The sequence below is a fragment of the Gavia stellata genome, chromosome 6, assembly GCF_030936135.1.
Source record: "Gavia stellata isolate bGavSte3 chromosome 6, bGavSte3.hap2, whole genome shotgun sequence".
Lineage (NCBI taxonomy): Eukaryota > Metazoa > Chordata > Aves > Gaviiformes > Gaviidae > Gavia > Gavia stellata.
In genome coordinates this window covers 60,054,506-60,073,871 of record NC_082599.1, presented here as the reverse complement: position 1 = coordinate 60,073,871, position 19,366 = coordinate 60,054,506, and the positions used below count along the sequence as shown (strand labels likewise).

Here is a 19,366-nt window from a genome sequence, read left to right as displayed (position 1 = left end):
ATTCCCCTACCATATGACTGTTTGATAGTTCACTACTTACTGCTAAAAATACTACCTACAACGGCTCTGCTTCACTGTTATGGGAACGGCCAGGGGGACCTGAGGCTGAAAATACCCGAAGAAGCCTTCAGAAAATAAAAAAGACGCTCACTCTTCCTACAAAAGAAAAAGACCTAGGAATTTGTATCCAGCTGCAGAGCATCTATTGCAGCGTCTGAGTAGGATGACATAACTAGATCTTCCTTGTGGGATGACCGTATTTCAGATGCTGACTGCTTCTGCATGGGTTTTTTATCATTATTTAAAAGTGTAAAACCTTGTTCCAATTATGAAATAGCCTTATGGAGCCTGACGATCGGTAACACTGATCACAGATTCCTGTCATGAGGAAGAAAGAACATTCAAAATGCAAATCCAACTGACTGGTATATAGAGCAGGTTGGACTATAATGCTTCTAGTAACATAGTTATTTATTATTAGTAGCAATATTAGTTAATCATAGTAATATAACGTTATTATAATCATTACTTGTAGTAAAAAATGGAACTCTAATTCCACACTTAAGCAGCAAAAGACGAAGGTTCCCAGAGCCAAAGGCCTGCCTCAGGAAAGGTCAGAAATACAGAAAGATGACCAGACCTCACATTCATGATAGCATTTTCCTACAAACAAAATCTCAAAGGCACAGCTAGTACAGGGCTGCTCAAAGCCAGAAAGAAGGAGGGGGGAGAAGAGGTAAGCACATTCTTTGTGCTCCGTGTTTGTTCAACAGAAAACCGAATAACCCAATGTCATCCTGCTACAAGGAACAGATTTAGTGAATATTTGTTGGGTCGTAATGGTTTATGCCATTAGCTTTCTAGTTGTAATGAAGAAAAGTGAGTATGTCTTAAATATATATTTTTAAGAACACCTTTCATTATCTCAAGCATTGTCAACTAAAACACCAACAACGTTTCTTTCTGTAACTGCAACTCATTTCTAATTGCAAAACCTATAGTAAGCGACCAACAATACTTTGATGCACAACTGGGTGTAAGTAATCATTCCTGAAAAACACAGACTACATTTTGCTCCAGGAAAAGCATATTATTTGAACTATTGGTGGAAGCACTGGTCAAGCTTTGAATGAAACAGTCGCTCCACTGAAATCAGGCAAAGTCCCATAAACTTCAGTTGAGTCAGGATTTCATCCCAAAGACTTGAAATAATTACTGTCTGTTTTAAAAACACAGTCAACGTATATTTGACTGAGGTCTTCATGAATATTATTTCTGGTCTTGTTTTATAATGAGCTGATGTCTACCTGTGACAAAACAAGGCAGAAAATGTTAGGAATGGGTGTGATTTGGGGCATCCCAAATATATATTCTTATATACATAGATGTGTATATTTGTTTAACAGGCACCAGTGAAGGTGAAGAAGGAAGAGCTGTGCCGTGCCTAGTTCTGTGTCTTTGGAGGATGCTTCAGTACATGAAGATCATCCCCCTGGGACCAGATATTCTTGTACAGCACACAGCAAAGCTTTATCACACAGCAAGTTTGATCAAACATATCGCTCCTTGCCAATACTATAGAAACCAGCCTAACCCTCCTACCCACGCCTCAGCACCACATTATTCTTTTCCAGTTCAGACCCATCAATAATATCACAGAATCACAAAGGTTGGAAAAGACCTGTAAGATCATCAAGTCCAACCATAAAAAAAAACAAAAAAAAACCCCAAAACCCCAAAACAAACAAACAAAAAAAACCCCAAAACACAGCACAACAAATATCAGCCTTGTGTTGCAAATTCCAGGTCTTAGAGACATGGGATCTGCTGTTACTGTTTTCACAGGTAGTTGTCTAAGGTCCAACACCAGGATGTTAAGGATGTTGCTTTGTTCTGCTAGAAATCTGTGTGCTAGTGCTGTGGTAAAGCTTTAATGCGTGTGCTAATGTGCATAAAAAGAGCTGTTAAACCAGCTACAAAAGGTTAATGAATGAAACCCTCGTTTTTGAGGGCATGGTATTACAACGTTCCACTATTTTAAATCTGCAAAAAAGATTTTTTGCATTTTAAAAGAACAGACCCTTCAAATGCTGTCTATACATATATTTCTTGGAAAAGACACAGGGGAAGTCATGCCTCTAAACTTGTTTTTCTTCAGTAAGTAAATATTATACAAAGGAGATGTGTAGAATTTTCAGTATTTGTCCTCAGTGAAAACGTTCCATAAAATCCTGCTTGGTATTAGAATAAGCTATGCATTTGATAGTGGCTGCTTCACTGCAAGGGAATTGAGATTTTCTTTTTCCCTATCAAACACATAAACTTAATGAGCAAGGTTTTTAAAGACAATATCATCTGCCATTCAGCTTACAGAATCCAAAGGACTTTGGTTGCTCTGTTTCACCTCAGCGCCCATGTGCTGCTGCTTCAGCAGCATTTGAAAATGAAAAGCAGCAATGTGCAAAAATGCCTGAAGGGACTCACCATCTTTTTTGAGACCAAAGTAAAGGCAGAGCTAGCGACATACAGCTAGAAAATGGTTTTTTCCTGAGTCTATTTTTGCAGCTAAGAGTAACCACTTGTGTGATCTAAGCTGAAAAAACCTAGACAATGCAGGCTGTACCTGATGCCATTTCAAGGAAGCGCTTTGATAGAAATTGCTTCTAGTTCTGTCAATGTCAGTAGAAAATGCCAAAATACACATCACAGTCGTGTCATGCATGACTGTACTAACCAAAAAAGCGGCAGGGGCCAAGGTGGCTTACAAGAGCTGCATTGCTTGTGTAAAAAATGGAATTCATCCTTTGGGCTAGACGCCATCGCCATTCTGTGTCGTCGATGCAAACCTGGAGGTCAGCAGAAACACTACGAATTTACAATGGCATGACCGAAAACAGAATCTTTCCTCTAGCACTTAAGTTTTATGCAGCATAAAATATGTAGGGAAGCTTGACAACTTTTCCTTTCATTATATACAAAAGTGACTCGCTCTTCTCTCTAAAATAACACTGTCAAACCAAGAGGGACTGCCAGAAACCTGTCACAGATAATAATCTATTTGCCCAGGTTCCTGAATAGCAATGAAGAAGAAGATACTGAGTGTCAGTTCCCAGCACATAAATTAAAGTTCCACGCCTTTAATTAGGTCGTGGTCCCCCCCCCCCCAAAAAAAAATCTTTGATATTACAATTTATTATTATTTTTAATTCTTTTTCTGTAAGTAATTGGCTAGAGGTATTGTGGGACACCTACCCAAGGATTACCGATAAATAAAAGTTCAAAATTACAAAACTCCTTGCAAACGCAAACGAGTTTCAAGGACATTTGCACTAGAAAGACTATTCCTGGTTTTACTCCAAGTGCAAATGCTGCAAATGCCCACTTTAGAAGTAAAGAAAATCTCCTTTTTTCCCTTGCAGTTGGAGAAGATGAAAAGGTGAAAAGATAGCACTGGCAGTTTTAATTTACATACTTGATAGCTTCATCCGGCAGTGGTTCTGCACAGTGTTATGGGGCCCACCGCTTGAAGATTCTGTACCCTTTTTTTGAAATGCTGTTACATAGTACATGTAAGCAACGGTAAGGTACAAATGAAGGTTCAAAACCCTTGATCTCCCAGTCTGTCCCTAAACATGTTTTTTAAGTGTACAGAAAATACATGTACTATGTTCTAAGCGGAGACTGGGTCTACAGTATTTTTTCCCCCCACTTTCCCACTCCCCCCTGCTTTTTTTTAATCCATAACAACACAGAATCACAGAATCGATAAGGTTGGAAAAGACCTGCAAGATCGAGTCCAACCGTCACCCCAACCCCACCATGCCCACTAAACCATGTCCCGCAGTGCCACGTCCACACGTTCCTTGAACACCTCCAGGGATGGGGACTCCACCACCTCCCTGGGCAGCCTCTTCCAATGCTTGACGAAAAATTTTCTCACCACAATCCCCTTTCAAGTAATTGTAGAGAGTGATAATAAGGAAACAATTGTTTTTCTGTCGCAGAAAGGTTTTACACCCACCAAAGTTCCTTTCTGAAACAATGAACGTTGAGTAAAGAAAGTGGTAGCAGGCCACTTTTCCAAACCTGAGGACTTTCCCTTTGCTTCTCCATGTGTAAGCTGCCTTCTAGTCTGCACCCTCTCTGCGGGGTTTCTTGTTCCTGAAACAACACAGCCTGTGTCTCTGCTGTCTTTGCAACGAGGACCAAGGAATGATCTATGTTTCCCTGGCCAGTTCACCCAACACAGCTCACATTTGCAGTGCTCATGGCTGGTCCCTACAGCAATCCAGCTGTGTCCACAGCTGTGGACAGCTGTGTGGAGGGGTTTCTGGATCAGCACCCACCCTCTGGGGCTTCCTCTTGTTGACCTGCACACCCGCACTCTGTAAGCCATGGGCAACGCTAACCTGTTTCACGGCTGTCGTACGTTTATCGTTACATGACCGTGGCTACAGCAACCTTGCCAACAACAGTTTGGCTCTCCTCCTGACCCCACATGTCCTTCTTTGGGTCTGAAACCCATTGTTAATGGTATGATTTTAAGAATGGGTATCTCTTCCTAAAGTGATGAATAGTAAGAAGGTTACCCTGTGATATTTGCACTTTTTAGGCAATGAAAGCCAGAATATGTTGTGCGTACGGAAGTGTGGGGGGCACGAGAGTCTGTAAGGGGACAGGCCCTTGCAGCAAAGTGTTGGAGGACAAGCCAGGCTGACAGAGTAAGAGCTGATGTTTTTTCTGTACTGCCTACTGTAATAGTCTCTGGACCAGTCTAACCAGTGAACTATTCCCGTGTCTCGGTGCTGATGGTGGGGAAACTATTGATCCCATTGAAAGATGATACCCTAGGAGTGATACAGCCTCTTTCCAGAGGGGACGGTCAGAGCAGCAGGACCTTGAGATGAAACACGGAGTGATCTGAGAGTGTAGACTCACCTGCTGTCTGCCCTGGGTCTCCTGAACCCATTCAAAAGGTTTTATCATGTTACCAAATGCTGATGTTCTGCAAACTTCCTGCATGTCATAGTTGGCAAATTAGCTGAGTAAACTCTCTGACTGATATATGGCTATATGCAGAACGGTACATATACACATGTACAGTGGCTATAACTTATACTATCAAATAAAAAGTGAGTGCATTCTTTTTACCCTCTACTGTCCCACTTAGAGCCATTTACAAAATATCATAACTGCCAGACTAAATAGGCAGTAGAAGTATATGTTTAAGTTATTATAGCTGATTAATCGTATGCTGGGTTATCACGAAATGTGCTTAGCCAACCATTTCTCTCCGAAATAGAAGTGAAGTGAAAAACAGACTTCAAACAGATTTTCTACATTTTCTCACTATTTTCCAGTAAAAATTAAATCTGCTACAAAGGTGAACTAAAGAGCTAACATAGCATGAAGTCTAATCACATTTTTGAAGTAATACTAACATCTACGGAAAAGTTTACAGGAACCATCCTGTCATGAACAGAAAAATGGGCTGTTACAAAATTGGGAAGTTTAAGGCCACGGTGCTGGATGGTAGTCATGCCGGTGCTGAAAGAATTGACTGACATTATTGTGAGGTTACCATCACGTCGCCGTCTACGACAAACCGTGTTCAGCATAGGTGCACGAGTCCTGGAAATGGGCTTTCTCAAAGAGCCACCTTTATGGAAGAGGAGGCAGACATGGCAAACTAGTAAACTGGGGGAAAAGAACATAATATTTCTGATATCCAGTTTTTCAGATATTAGAAAACATTCCCTTCACATCCCTTTATATTATAGGAACACTCAATGGTGTCCTGGGGATACTGCTGTCAGGATATGCATAAACACAAAAAATAGAACTACAGCTCCTGCCTCTATTGTATCCTTTTGTTTATTTCTTTATTACTAATCTAAAAGGAAAATATAATGGAAAAAAACACATTCACCTCAATCAGCACATGTAAGTCCTGAAAGACTTTAAAACACCAACAGAAGTATATTTTGCCACGTCCTGCCCAACATTACCTTCTTACTGATCCAAGAGGTAACGCTGGTTTTAGCGAAGCATCTAAAGCTGCTAAACGGACCTTTACAGAGATGTCTGTTCATGCTATTTTGTACTCCACAAAAAAATGCAGACAGAGGACCCACTTAAGTAAAAACCTACATTCTTCAGGTAAATGCAAAGTATTGGGCACCTGTGTAGCATTCAGTGCTAAGGGGGTTATCTTTCATCCTTCAAAGCCAAAAGCAAAATTTTCACGGGCTTAACTAGAACCAGACTGGCAATAACTGATGTGGATAGAGTAAGCACAGGCAACAGGGAAAGCAACTAAAGTTAATTCTGCTTCCTGTCAAACTTACTGAATTAAGGAAGAATTAAAAGGGTAAATTTTCAACTAGTTCTGTCCAGCTCTACTCACATAATTCACACTCCTTCTAGCAGAAAGTTAAAATGACCCATTTAACTATTGACTATTGCACCTTTTTCCTGAATGAAACTCAGTGCAACACAGTGACTGCTTAAATAGTAGTTGTAAAAAGCCTTATTTCATCTTTCAGTGCTAAAATAGAGAACGATCTGCAAAGGTCCCTTCTAACTCTGTTCTACAGCCCAGAGGAAATGAGGCCAAAGCAAGTAAACTCAACTTTAACCTCCTGTATGAATGTAGGAAGCCTGGCAAGGAGAACAGCCTGCTTTCTTCATTGTCAGGTTCCTCCACGCTCGCAAGGTGCTAGTGCAACCAACAAAGAGTTACATTACTCTCAGTGAAGCATCCGAAAATGGTACCATTTATGTTTTAGAATGCATAGCTTGTGCTTGGCAGGCAACTCGCCAGCAAAAATCAGTGACTGATGAAGCTGAATTCACAAAAACCTGAACTAAACTCATTAGTTTTCTTAGACGGAAAAGCCTGCAATCAGGAACTCTTCTTTTTTGCTCTGACTGGCTTGAGAGTCTACTGTACCAAGACGCAAATCCAGAATACAATAAAAATGCGTAGAAGAAAGAATAAGAACTACTACGAGCATGTCTGTTTCTCAGTTCTGTGGACTTCAAACCCACAAATGCCTATTCATGTAGCTGCATTCACTGCTTAAAGTCATTAGCCAAAAATAAACACACTGAGAGAAACAGAGAGGCAAAACTGGCCATCAGGGAAGAAAAGAATTCTCTAATATTCAGAGTCTTCGGATGCTAAGTCATCACGCTGTCTTTTGTGGACGGAATTTGTGTCTCTCATCTCGATCATGCTGCCAAGTGCCTCACGGGTATTTGCCTCCACTTACTAACACGCCGTGTATAACCTAGTATCAGTAATATGGAAAAGACCTGGTGGGAAATGTTATCTTCCCACCAGAAGTGCACTTTTGCTCTGTGTAGACACATTCTCTATTTAAACCTTCATTTAGCAACAGAGGCAAAAATACTTCTCGGTTCCCACGTAAAACGCCCCTGGGATTGTCACTGGAAGAGTACCGCTTTAGATGTGTCAGGCAGAGACATTTTATCACCTGAAGGATGTTATCTTAACCCGAGGTCTAAAATATAAATGAACTGCAATTCAGATGACTTGAGATCTAGCAGAAAGACAGAAGGGTGGAAAGCTTCCCAGAGAGATTCCACGGGGAGAAGTCTGATTTATTTAATACGGATAAATATGACAAAAAGATATTCATATCCCAAGTTTTAATAAGTTTATGGTTGACAGGAGGAACTGAAGACAGCCTTGAGCAGCAGCTAATATACAGAACAAGATGTTAACTAGCAGAGTCGGAAGAGGAAAAAAGGAGCTCTAAGCAGATGAATTCAATTTAATGGCAGAATATTTTGGACACTCTGAAAATGTCTCTGTTAAGACATTATGGGCCAAAGGAGATGATGATCTTTTTCAGCCACTTATCATTTGTATTGTGGTGTAAAACCCAATGGATCTCCATAGAGTCTCTAGCATTTAAGTTGAGCAGAGGATGTTTAGATATGAAAGGTCAGAGCTGTCTATGAAAGACAACAAGCGAGAAAGTAAACAGAGGAAAAATCAAGAGATAATTTTGGAATCTGCCACCATAAAAACTTTGCCTTTTCTCAAAAGGCAGAAAAGTTTTTTTCTATATTGATACAGGGATTCGGTGTTTGCTGTTAAAAACACTGGAAAGCCTTTGGAGTGTTATTTTGAATGTTACTATTGTTTCTTTGAGCAAAGCAACATTATTCCTGTTTGTTAATGAGTTACCAATGTTTTCCCATGTTGAAAGCTTCAGAACAGTTTGGTTTCGTTAGGAAGGAATTTGGGTGAAGTTGCCGAAGCAGGTAGATATAACCAAGTGGAAGAAAAGGAGGCACTTGGCTTAACCCTGCACTGAACAGCATTTGTATGTGGCTTTGGGAAAAGTTTCCGAACAGTTTTTCTGGCACAGAAAGATGTGGGAGTATGACATTTTCCAGTTGCTGGTTTCTTCTATGCTCAAGAAAGAAGACATTAGCTTGTTAAAGCTCATAAATAAATACAACTTCATCAACAATTTATTCTCCTCATTGCAAGATCACAAATTCTAAGTAGATTCTTAGGGTAAACAGGTAGCATATACTAAAATTAAATGACTTTTAAAACTGTAGCAGAATATCAGAGTCCTTTGGTATGCAAAACTACATTGAAAATCTGCTTTTAAAAAGTTCTTAAAGATAGCAAGAACGCTTCTTTCTTCCATCTTCTCAGCCTAGCATTGCTTCCATCAATCCCTTGGGTAAACCCGGCAATTTCCAAGAAGTTTGCCTGAATGCCACAATGCCAAAAGCAGAATTTAGTCCGAAACTATATGGAGCAGTAAAGATAAGTCTCTTGACTGTTTTCTGAGATTCTCTCTCATTATTAATCCCTATGCTGGGACATACACAATTGTGAAGATATTAATCACGGGTTACTCTGCAGAGAAAAAGTCAATAGGATGTTTAACTCTTGATTTATACACAAGCTTTAAGTATTTCACCTGTGTAATTCTGCACAGTCAGTAGCTAATGTCTTCTAACTAAATCTTTATTTCAGCTCTCAGCGGTCCTGATTTTCCTCTTACAAACAGCAAGTTTATTAATATAACTCTCATCAATCAAATGGTGGTAGTGTCTAAATAAGATTAACATAAGAAAAAGCAAAACCAAGGCCATTGACTTTGTACGACAGTTTTGCCGGTCTGTTCACAGCCACGCAGTGCTTACTGGACACTTAACAGAACGCTGGGCAGGGAAGGGAAGAAATTTTTTATTGTTTGGAGGCCTGTTTTGAAGGAACAACTGGCGAGATCACGAAAAAAGGAAAAAATCAGCTCGGTAAACAAAATCAGGCAGGAAGTATAACCACAAGGACTAATCATCTTTGTCCCCTTCCTATGTACTACAAACGAAAAGCTAAACCGCATAAGGGTAAATATTCTGTTACACTTAAAATTGCGTTAAGGGCAAAAGAGCGTACACCTTATTGCCATAGTAAAAAATGTAGTACTGTTTTTTACCGGCTCTTTATTGCTTCTACAATTCACCAAGCTGAAGACCAGGACAGGTCGAGGACTACTCATCTGGTCGCCGTTAAACAAGCTACAGCCAGGGCAAGTAAAACCTGAGATTCTGCTTTGCCAGGTCAGCACAAAGTCTGGTGTCTTTTACTAGTAACGCAAAAATCATTCGGGCTGGACAACAATATATGTAATCATCCCTGATTCTTTTCAGCCCATATAAAATAAATAGGAAATTTTCACAATACAGATCCATTTAAATGCTTCAATCAGATGTGTAAAGATGAGGCAGAGGTCTGAAAGTGACTGAAGGCATGAAAGGAGCAGCAAGATAGAGGGTATCTAACATCATTAGAGAAGAAAGTAAAATGCATTTTTGCAAAATGAGAAGCAATCTACAGAAAGGTATCCAGGAACTGTTAATGCTAACATCAACTACCTATGATTTTTTAAAAGTAGGAACAATAGAATGAAAGAGGCAATTAAGGCATGACAGACAATAGGAATCTCTCATACTTAGGCTGAAGATAATTTTGAACTCCAAACAATGAGTGAAGAAGCTTCAGATACACAAACCCATTCTAATAATAAAAAAATATTAATTTTATTTTAAATATTCCAAGAATAAAGTACTGGGATGACTTATCGTTCCAAAAGATGACGAAGATTGATTAAGAAACTGAGAGAAGATCATGAAGAATTGCATATAGTGAAATCTCCAGTGGGCAGGACATGTGGTTAAATAAATGAAGGAACAGTTAAGTGCCTTTTGGAAGACCAAAGGATAACATTGAGTAAGACCTAGCAGCTCTTGCTGTGACCCGCTAACACCGTGACAAAATTATCCCTGAGAAAACCAGAACAGACAACTGGTGAGAGCAGGGAAGAATCTCTGGGAGACAAAACTGCTAAGAACGGACTGCCTGATGGCAACTCTCAATTCCTGTGATTTTAAATGCCAAGCAATGTCTGCTTCACAATTCCCATAAATTGCCTACTACTGATCCAAACGTTTTCCCACAGCATGCTACGTAAACCTCTCATAGTCACTGTATTTAGACAGAAATTAAACTTTTTCCATCCATGCTTTCTATTTGACCACCTTAGAGTATTGTATCCCTTCATTCACTATATAAAATAGAAAAAGTATAATTAATTAAGAATTAATTATTAAAAATGAAGTATAAATCTTTCTGATTTCTCAGATCAGTGGTAGCTCTCTTCTTAACAGCCAATGGATTCTGCTTGCTGATTATTTGATGTTCTTGCCTCTAAACCTTACAGCTGTCTACAAAACCTTTTACAATGTCCTGTAAACTATTCACCTTACTGACTCTGTCGGTAAGTCACAAACACGGGTCCGTGTGCTATATGGGAATAGAAGTGCAGCTCCTTTAGCTGTACCTTCTACGCATTATTTCTTTTTTTTGTTGTTGTTTTTTTGGTTGATGGTTGGACTTGATGATCTTACAGGTCTTTTCCAACCATAGTGATTCTGTGATTCTGTTTTAATGGGCATGGTGGTGGGTTTTTTTTGGTTGATGGTTGGACTTGATGATCTTACAGGTCTTTTCCAACCTTAGTGATTCTGTGATTTTTATTTTTGTAAAGCGTCATCAAAATATTTCAAACTGCAGCTGCCTTTCTCTCCTTAAACAAAATGCTCATATGAATTAGGCATGAAAGTTCCATCAAGTCGACAAGAAAAACTTTTTCACATACTGTCTGATCCCCCCCAGGCATGACAAAGCACTTCATAAAGCAGTTCAACACGGAGGTTGGCAGTGCCCAGCTACCGGTGAGAAAGGTGGGAATTTAATTGTGTTTGGTACATTGGAAGGCTAGACTGTCCCGTTTATCTCAAGAGCTCCCTGAGTCAGTGCGTGCCGTTTTAAGGTCTTTGAGGACTATCATGACACTGAAGAACGGACAAACGAGAACGCTATTCTGCACCTATATCTTTAGTGCAGAGAGGTGCGGGAACAAACTCTGCCACCTGCACATCAGCATACGGTTCTCGGAGGGAATCCCTGCCCGTCAGTTCAACTACTATCGCTACAACCGGCATTAGACTGCGCCTCGGAGTGAACCGCTGACGTCCCCAAGTAAACGTGGAAAGCTGACATTAAAAGCTGCTAATGAAAGTGAGTTACTAAATTACGAGAAGTGTACAGAATGAGGACTAAGAGACTTGAGCTTCCTCCAGTGAAAACATGCGATTACAGGTGACAGGCGTAAGTACAGCAAAGCTGTGAAATACAAACCACCTGCAGATAGGCTGTGGTTTCAGTTAGCCTAATTCTTTGGGATAACCAGGGCGCATACCTCCTGATAGGCAGAAGTCTAGTTATTCGTACCCTACGCATGCAGTTACACAGAAGGCTGCACACTTGACTAGACAGAATTCTGCTTTGCCAGCTGTAAAAATACTCAGTGAAAAAGCGCACATCTTACATCTAGAGGACCACAACAGGCAGAAATCTCTGTGCCAAAGGCAGATCACCCTGACTTCTACGCAAGCCACTTAACAGTTTATGTGCCGACACCTGTTAATTCACTGCAGAAGAAGGGAACAAGAAGGTCGCTGTGATATTTGCCATACGACAGCAGCATTCCTTCTGCAGCCTTCCCTGGCAGATGCCATGTTTTGCTTTCCTACGTTCACACACGCAATTCATTTCACAGGCAGTGGAGTGCCTGTTCCAACAAAATAGCAACAAAGTATTAAAATAAATCCAAGCTTTCCCAGGATAGCTATGCAATAGAAAAAGTCCATACAATGAAAATTAAACAATAAATGCATTATTGTTATGGTACAAATTATAACAACAAAGGAAACTACTAACTCTTTAAGAAAGTCAAACTGTAATTTGTAGCTATTGGATGGTATGGAGATTAAGAACAGCATCATGGCTATAAAAATGAAGGGCTGTATGTGATTCTTGGGCTGTTACGTAAACTGATCATATAGACTACAAAGATTTACTCTGACGAATATTCAATTCAGAGTATTTCAGAAGAAAGTCAGAATATGAATACTCTGCTTTTACATCACGGTAGTTGGGGAATATTTGTTGTTGTGGGGGAAGGTCTGGAGAAAGCAGAATAGCAAATTTAAAGTTTTCACATGTGTTTACTTTCCAGCAAGTAAACTTAACGGAATCTGAAAATGGTTTCGTATCAAGATATACACTGGGCAAAATTAGTGGCAAATTGGTGAAATTTTTATTTCTCGTAATATTTGGCTAATCAGTAGTGAAATCTTCCTTGGACCACAAAGGAACCAGGAAGCTCATGAAGGAGTATCATGGGTAGCCACTTCCCTCTGTAAACTGGGATTTGCAGTAGGCAGAGCTAAGGAAGAAAGAATGAGGGTGATAATTCCATGTGTTTCCTAATTATGATGCACCAGCACCTTAACAAAACAGTCTTGTTCGAGATCCTACTATATTACCAAAACATTACATAATTCTTTCGTGAGTGTACTTATATAACAAAGGCAATTAAATGCTAATTTGTCATGTATGGTATTGATTTTTTGTGCTCAAAAAAATTGTAATGATGGAAGGAGATACGATGTAGTATTTTTCATAAAAACTTCTTCATTTTACAGAACAGTTAAATTCTGATTTTGAGTTGTTATTATTCCTATTTTATTCAGTTCTAGCTTTAAAATAATTAATTTCATTTCATGCTCAGCTCTATTTCATTAATGGGGTGAAAAGAGAAAACTCGCAAAAACGTCCACTTTCCAAATGAAATGTTGCTCTCCTACCTAACGTATGTTTTCGCATTAAAAAAGGCAGTTTTTTATTTTTCTTACATTTCCTCAAGTCCCCGTTTATGTGACTACGTAGACAATACATTTTCAAACAGAAATCAAATAGAACGGTAGACATAAAAAACACTGTCACTCATTCAGAGCTATATCAGTATATCAACCCTGTTGACGAAGACTGAAATACCTCCACCATGAAATTAAGAAAAAAAAGTAACCACAGCTGATTTCAGGCAAAAAAGGTGTCCTTTTTTGGCTAAGAAACTAGGTTGCCATATATGCTACTTCAAATAATCACCAGGTTGGTTTTTTTTTTCTATGTGGAGCTAGATCCATTTGCAAGCAACCCTGTATTTTCCAACCCATGATTAGGTCATGACTTTGCTAAGGAGAAGTGTTAAATGACAGGATGTCGCTAACGCCATATTGGCTATAGCTGATCCAGAAATGCCCAGAAAGAATCTAGACTGAAGTACAATTTATCAAAATGGAAGTATCAAGTGATTTTAAAAGGCTGATCAACTGACACCAACACACCCCCTTTCCTGCAGAAACAAACCTAATCCTGTATCTTTTACCCAGTATTTTCCCAAACCTCCTTAGTTAGGTACTGAAAGCTCTGGTACTTCTCCAGCCTGACTCTACAACATACTTAGAGAATGCTACAGGATTTTTCATGCCAGCCTTGTGGTTACAACAAATGGAATTTTTTTTCTTTGTTATGAGAACTTCCTAATTATTAGGACGTAATAGGAGCAGCCTAATTATTAGGCTACATCAACAAGGGAGTACCCTCCCCTTTTGAAACCAAATATTTTTGCAGAGAAGACTGCAAGACAGATGGAAGGAAGAAAATAAGCATCAATGCTGCCTCATAGATAAGGGGTGATACGTTTTCTCGTTTTCGTGACAGAATAAGAATATTTGTGTCTTCTTTTTTAATCTAACAACTGTTTTAATAGTCTTCTACCTCTTATTCAATGAAACATACAATAAAGGATTTAATATAGTTGCAAATTACATTTTAAATTTTGTAAAATGATTGTTCTAATTTTTAGGTCAGCGCTACTTTTAGACAACAACAACAGAAATGATATCAATTAAAAAAAAAACCACTTACCTGATGAGATGTCTATTCGGTTCTTCTTCACTTGGGTGACATTGATATGGACGCTGACTTTGCCCTCATTTATGTCAATCTCAACATTCCCCAGGTCATCTGCAAAATTGCTGAAGACAAGAAGTCCACTGGGGTTCCAGGTTCGGAAAAGGAAATTGACTGAAAACAGATCCTGGCTTGGACGACCAGGAACCTCAAGATAACTCGTGGCATTGAAAAAGACAGGCACTGTATGTGGCTCCACACAAGAAAAACTTAAATTTCCCTAAGTAAAAGACAAAAAAAGCAAAAACATAAGCAAAATGGTAAGATTGCACTGAATTCACAGCTACCTCTAGAAAAGTATTCTAGGTTTCATTCAAGCTCGAGACTACTGTGATCAATGCAAGTTGCTTGTAAAAATGTGCTATTAATATTATCATTATTGTTAATATTACAGCATTGCTGATGTTTCTGTTTTGTCTAGCAGTGGTCCCATTATATTTTGTGCTGTACGTACACACAATAAGAGGCAGTCTTTGCCCTGAAGAGTTATAGTCTAACGAAAATAAAGCTTAGACGAAAGCATTAATATTCCCAGTTCAAAGATGAAGAAATGAATTGCAGAGAAACTTGGGCTCGTTCGTGGTCACCAGCGAAGTCTGTAACAGAGCAGTAATTCATCCTTCTATAAAAATGAAATACAGCTTTCCAAATATCCTTATATCAATGTGTTAATCAATACAATACATGAGGTTGTGAAAGAAGGATGTATAATACCTCGTGAAGAGCTAGCCTCTCTGTTGTGTTTTCTGCTGGGTAATAGTAGATAAGTAACGACTGCATGAAGCACGAGGATTGGGAGTAGCTGATCAGGAACAATGCCTAATATTTGTATTTAGTCAATAATTTTCTCTGTAAAACAAACTGCATTTTTTCACACTGTAAAATTTTACTCTTTGGGAAATTGACAAAAGTCCAGTCAACTTTATTGATTTCCAAGGCTTTAAAATGTATCTGTAAACGTGACTAGAATTACGGACGAGCATTTTTCACTCTAGTTCTCATGTCATTTCTCATGAAAGACCGCAACGATAAGCTGTATTACCATTTTTTCCCTTAGAAATCGTAAATAATTTGTAGCAATCTCTGTCCAGAATTGACTTTTTAATGCATCAGTGCAAATATAACAGGAAAACTTCCTCTGCTGAAGAATTCCTCTAACATGTGGCAAAGTGGATCCTGTTCTATAGGTAGGTTTTCTGATGCACTCTGGCAGATGGATACTCTGGGGCAGTTTCAGTTCAATTTGGGAAGGAAGAATTTTATCTGATGCAGTATAGAAATTATTATTATGATCAAGACAGCAGTTCCTTTGGTATTTATTTGTACATTAAAAAAATATTAGGGATTGATGGATCCTGTTCTATAGGTAGGTTTTCTGATGCACTCTGGCAGATGGATACTCTGGGGCAGTTTCAGTTCAATTTGGGAAGGAAGAATTTTATCTGATGCAGTATAGAAATTATTATTATGATCAAGACAGCAGTTCCTTTGGTATTTATTTGTACATTAAAAAAATATTAGGGATTGAACAACATTTTCGGAGGTACCTAGATGCTTAGAAATGAGGTTCACCTAATCCCAATAGGAGTCAGTCAACATCTTTATCACATAAATATTTTTAAACTCCGTATTACTGACTTTCTGTTATAAGCTTTTAAGTCACATTTTTTTGTACTCATAGTGTATAAATGCATCTGACAGTTCATCTTGAGGGAAGTTAGAGAATTTGGAAGCAAGATAGGGACTTTGTGTCTGAAAAGGGGTGGGAGGAAAGTCCTAAGTAATTTTTTTTTTAGAAGTACTTGTTTTCAGTGGGAGAAGGGCCAAATGAAATCAATAAGGAAGCAAGATTTAGCACTCATTTACCAATGTCCAAACCCGCCACTTTTTAAAGGAAAAACACATCAGAAAATGCTTTATCTGTGTCACAGCAAGATACCACCTGTGTGGCAGATTCAGTTTCTTATACAGTATTTCCCTGTCAAAACTAAATGAATAAAAATAATAAAGAGTTTCTTGAGCACTCAGATTCTTAGATTAGTCTGTATAACCACCTCTTTTTCCTACAGAGTGTCAGAAGTGACATTGCCACACAGTCTACCTACAAAGGCTAGTAGAACGAGTCGCAACTAGACTATCAGGTTGGCAGCCTCCGTCATCAATTAAGAAACATTGATGTTTCCAATAACCTGGAACTAAAGAAGAGATTTCCTTATGCTGATCTCCTAAAAGATTTAGTCCTATCTTTAAGAGAAAATCTCAGCATTACAGACCATGTTCTTTTCAATCACCCATGTTCCACGGATAACAAAAAATATCCAAGGATTTAGGAAAACAATTAGCTAAAACAGCTATAGGAAACTTTTAAATTACAGCATGGATGAGAGAAATTACAACTACTTTCTGAGTAAAGGCAAAGGACCTCCCCTTATGTCCTTTGCTGCTAAGTTGCTTGGCTAGTCATGGCCTTTTTTGTCTAAAAGTTGCCTAGAGATTTTAATTTAAAGTTGTCAGCCAACTAAGCATTAAATCAAAATAGTTAACTCATTTCTTTGAATACTTACAGTCTGAACATTTCCAAGTGTGCTACAGAATACCTTTGGTTAAACCAGATTTTACAGACAGAAGAAATAGCTGGAGAGTGGCTGAAATACCCTCTGTTAACCCTTTGTTAATGTTTTGCATGTAATAGTCACCCCATGGATTCGAAACAACTTCTGTTACACAGTTAAGGCAGTCCTGCGTAGACACAGAGGGCAACAGCATTTTGTAAGAGCCGACACGTTCAGTCACCAATGCCAATTAAGTAGTGCTCAGAAAGCATGTTAGACTTTTTTAAGACTTTTTTTTGCTGCCTTGTTACTATGAGGAACTAACAATTTCTTCATAACTAGAAGGCTTTCATATCCAATTTACATTCTTCTATCATCCTGATGCATGGGATACTTGCATGGATAACACCTATTAATGTCAATGGAACCAAATGCATTCAAATCCTCTTTCACATTAGTGAATGCATTTATCAGGAACACCCTAACTGCATAAAAGATTTCTTGAGGAAGTAACATATAATACTAATTTCTCTGCTAGCTGGTATTTTCCCTACTGAGCTATTCAGAATAATCTGAACTGGATTATCCATTCCTTCTATGACTGTAGTTCACAAGACAACTCCTCTTTTAAGTAAAGCCCATTGGATATAGATTGCTCACTAGGTCTAGGTCAAGAGTTTGAGCTAATCTGCAGCTTGTCCCTACCATTTTTCAAAGAGAAAGAGATCCTATTCTGTAGATTCAGAGTGACTTGCTGAATAGTTCTCTGGGCAAGGACATCTGGAAGTCAAACATATACTGTGCCTTTATACTGAAAATGTTGGTCTTCTCAGAGAATTTTTTGTACTACATTGGAAGGGAAATGGCGCACAAATCTTAATTTGGGTAGCTTGAGCTTTGTATCTTGATCTTTAATCTGTGTTGCAAATTAGCTTCATATGTACTTCTTATAAATCAATTTTGCCTATCCACATTCAGATGTTATCCCTTGTGGAAATACTACTGGGTCTTAAAACCTTTCCCAATTAATAGAGCTACTGGCTGAACACGTAGCTCCAAAAGAGAGGTAATGAGTTTATTAAGACTACAATACCTGTCAAATCAGAATGGATCGTACAGTACAGGCAATGCACTGTACTCTAATGTTTATCATGTTATTTCATTATTTTTCTCAAAATAGCTTATTACTCATCTTTGAGCTTAACTTCATGTTTGCATAATATAAATAATTTAAAGAAAACACTCATCTTAAGTTTGTATATGATTGCACTCAGTAATACATGGCATAGGCGCTGCAGAAGCGGGTGGAGCATAGATCTAGTGGATGTAAGGATGGAGGGTAGCAAATATGATTCTCCTCAGCATTTTTTGGTTACAGGCTTTAAAATCGAAGAGACTGTTCTGTGGAAACTAAATCCAATTAGTACTCACACTGCCTGCCCTTAATATATCTCTGGGTAAGAAAATTTGATAAAGTGACTAAATTCCAAAACTCAAATTTCTCTGGACTTCTGGACTTTCTCTGTACCTAGTGGTACAAGGGTCAATATTCTTCAGTTATGCAAGGTAATGGAAGTCCTACAAAGCTTGTTATATTTTGGTAGCAACCATAGATGGACTGGAAGATTGTTTACAAGCACGTTCCCCGTTTCTGTCTTACTCCTGTGTCAAGTTGTATAGAAGAGTTAGCACCTACTGTGCTAGGTAGTCACTGCCAACTCTTGTTTAAAACTATGTTCAGGAGAAAAGCAGACACTTACTTTCTCTGTCTTGGCTGTCCTTTTCTCCCTGACTCTCCCTTTTGGGCATCTTTATAATTTGCCTCTTTTATCTTCAAATCAGGCTCCACCAATAAGAACAACAATAACTGCTCAAGACCATTCACCTGACTCATTCTCCCCGAAGAGCTGTTGCCATCTTATGTATCACAAAGGACTGCCAAACTTTTTTCCCCTTATTTTTACCCTCTAAATCTAAAAGAAATACGTTATTAAAGTCAGTGTTGGACTTTATTTAAATTAAAAATACTTTTAAATTGTCTTTACATCCTTACTCTTCAATAAATTAAAGAGATGCTTGGTAGTGCTTTTTTGCTCATAACACCTATGTATATGAGACCTAAAAATTTTTAAGTTTAGTTTTGTTCAGAGACAAATCGTCTTATTATCATTTTTGATTCTCTGGGCCTCCTCATTCTGTAAAATTAACTTGTCAACTCCCTTTCACAGTGTGACCTCTGAAATTCTACTATCTGCATCCAAGAAAATCTTTTTCCTCTCTCTCACACCTCTTTAATCGCCTTCTTTCCTCTTTTCCCCCCCTTATGATATTTCTCATCACCATACTGATGATTTTGCTTGTGTTTCACTTCATTACATTT

The 19,366-nt window shown here is 38.6% G+C and overlaps 1 protein-coding gene across 1 annotated transcript in view; it reads right to left on the bottom strand.

Moving 5' to 3' along the window:
- The window catches only part of CNTNAP2 (contactin associated protein 2), a 1,162,694-nt gene that overhangs the window by 583,741 nt on the left and 559,587 nt on the right, over positions 1–19,366 (bottom strand). Inside the window, exon 8 of the mRNA XM_059818416.1 lies at positions 14,390–14,654. Coding sequence (XP_059674399.1) covers positions 14,390–14,654 — 265 coding nt within the window. The remainder of the gene's footprint in view (positions 1–14,389; positions 14,655–19,366) is intronic.